Here is a 1,942-nt window from a genome sequence, read left to right as displayed (position 1 = left end):
AATATATAACTAAAATTACTGGGTTTGAATGAATCATAACTGATCATAACTGATGATAGAACATTATATGATGACTCAAATGATAGAACATTATACGATGACTCAAATGACACACTGACATCGTTCAAATGATAAAATCAACACGATTATGGACTAATAACATGACTCAAATGACACACACTAACACCATTCAAATGATAAAATCAACACGACAATGGACTGACAACATGACACATAATAACTAAACTTACAGGGTTCGAATGAACCATAACATTGATGATGAACATCATAGGACGACTCAAATATAAAAGACACACACTGAGGATAACTCAAATGACACGATAAACCTAGATGCACGCTTATTACTCATATGTTCCATAATGTGCGAATTAGGAACGACAGTTGAACTAGTAGGGAACTGCAGAAAAAGTAGATCCACCAGCCCTAATTAGCAAAGGGTGCACCAACATTGGGTCCACGTGAAGAACTTGCCCCATCACCACTAGTTGGATGGAGACAAGGCACTTCCAAAGGTGAGCAATGGGAGTAGAGCATCACTCACCATTTGTCGTAGTTCTGCCTCGAATTCAACCTTTCGCTTTTGAACTTCCAATGCCTTCTTCAATTGTTGAAGTTGGGAGAGGCTAAGTCCTTCGATAATCGGAGATTCGCAGCAACGATCATAGGCTCTCCTCCCAAATTCAAGTAGGGATTGTCCTACAGCTTTCTCCTTCTGGAGAGACTCCTGCATGTCCATGACCTCCTTATTGAGGCCACGTTGACCAATGTTTCGATGAGCCATGATTAGGTGGTTATGGCCATCATCATTTGGTGGAGGGAGGTCCCTCCCCAGGAACCTATCCACCAACAACTCCACTGAAGGGTGGCCAAAGGAGTAAACTTTGTTGGCCTTGCCTAGAGAAAATACCACAATGACAATTTCAGCACCACATAGCGTACAAAGTTCATTAGCCTTTTTGAAGAGACCAACAGGACGCTTAGAGAAAGTAACTTTCATGTTACTCTGATTTTTCATTTTCACTATTTCAACCTTTTTTCGACCCTTGCTCCTTCTTGCCATGGCTAAATTAACACTACTCAATATTTGTGAAATCAAGAAGTAGTTGTGATTTTTTCTCTCAACACCAAGAGTTTTTATATTAGAAATTCAAATATTTTGTTTCACCTTTTTAGGAAAATAAATTAAAATTTCTTGGAGAGCCTATAAATTTATGTTTTTTCTTTTTTTGTAAACGATTTGAATGGAACCGCTTTCGCCTCTATTTTGTTTGTGTCGTTAGCGCTGATCGAATCCTTAATGACCATAATTCATAATTGGACAATATATGTTTTTCTTAATTTGAATTATGACGTTGGATCGCAATTGACCGTGGCTTATTACATCATTAGTACGTATGATATTTTATTTTACCACTTTGTTTGAAACCAAATTGAAGAGTAATAATAAAATATCAAATTATTCATTAGTATAACATTTATGAATTTTCAAATGTTATATTCGAGTTATCCCGGAAGGTTCTAACATTCGGTGTTCATCGAACGAGCAAAGATACATGATATTTTTCTTTTTTGTGTACGCTTTATTCATTTATACACGATTATTTTTTTGGTTTCTCATCTGGTATTTGGTGCCCGCATTGGAGCCCCGACTAATCCAGATCATGCGTTGCAGGGCCAATTAAGGTGGCAGCGCTCCCAACAGAGTTTTCTCCATACTCAGGGTCGAACCCTCGACCTCTGGTTAAGGGTGGAGTATACACGATTATTACTTGTTAGTTGATATGTACAATCACTTCAATTTATTAGTTAACCATAAAATTAACATGGTTCGATGCAAGCACCGATTATGTGAATAAGTTTGTCTTTTCCTCCTGCGGATTGGCATAAAAATATTATAGTAGGAAAAGGTTGTATTTCTCCC

General features: G+C 37.5%; 1 protein-coding gene across 1 annotated transcript; it reads right to left on the bottom strand.

Moving 5' to 3' along the window:
* Nucleotides 1-502: 502 nt before the first annotated feature.
* Nucleotides 503-1,081, bottom strand: LOC107879511 (agamous-like MADS-box protein AGL62). The gene has a single exon (XM_016726544.2). It carries the CDS (start codon nucleotides 1,079-1,081, stop codon nucleotides 503-505), a length of 579 nt encoding a protein of 192 aa, XP_016582030.2.
* Between the last annotated feature and the right edge of the window lie 861 nt (nucleotides 1,082-1,942).

The sequence above is a fragment of the Capsicum annuum genome, chromosome 8 (genome assembly GCF_002878395.1).
Source record: "Capsicum annuum cultivar UCD-10X-F1 chromosome 8, UCD10Xv1.1, whole genome shotgun sequence".
NCBI classification, from domain to species: Eukaryota; Viridiplantae; Streptophyta; class Magnoliopsida; order Solanales; family Solanaceae; genus Capsicum; species Capsicum annuum.
This window is presented reverse-complemented; position numbering and strand designations above follow the sequence as displayed.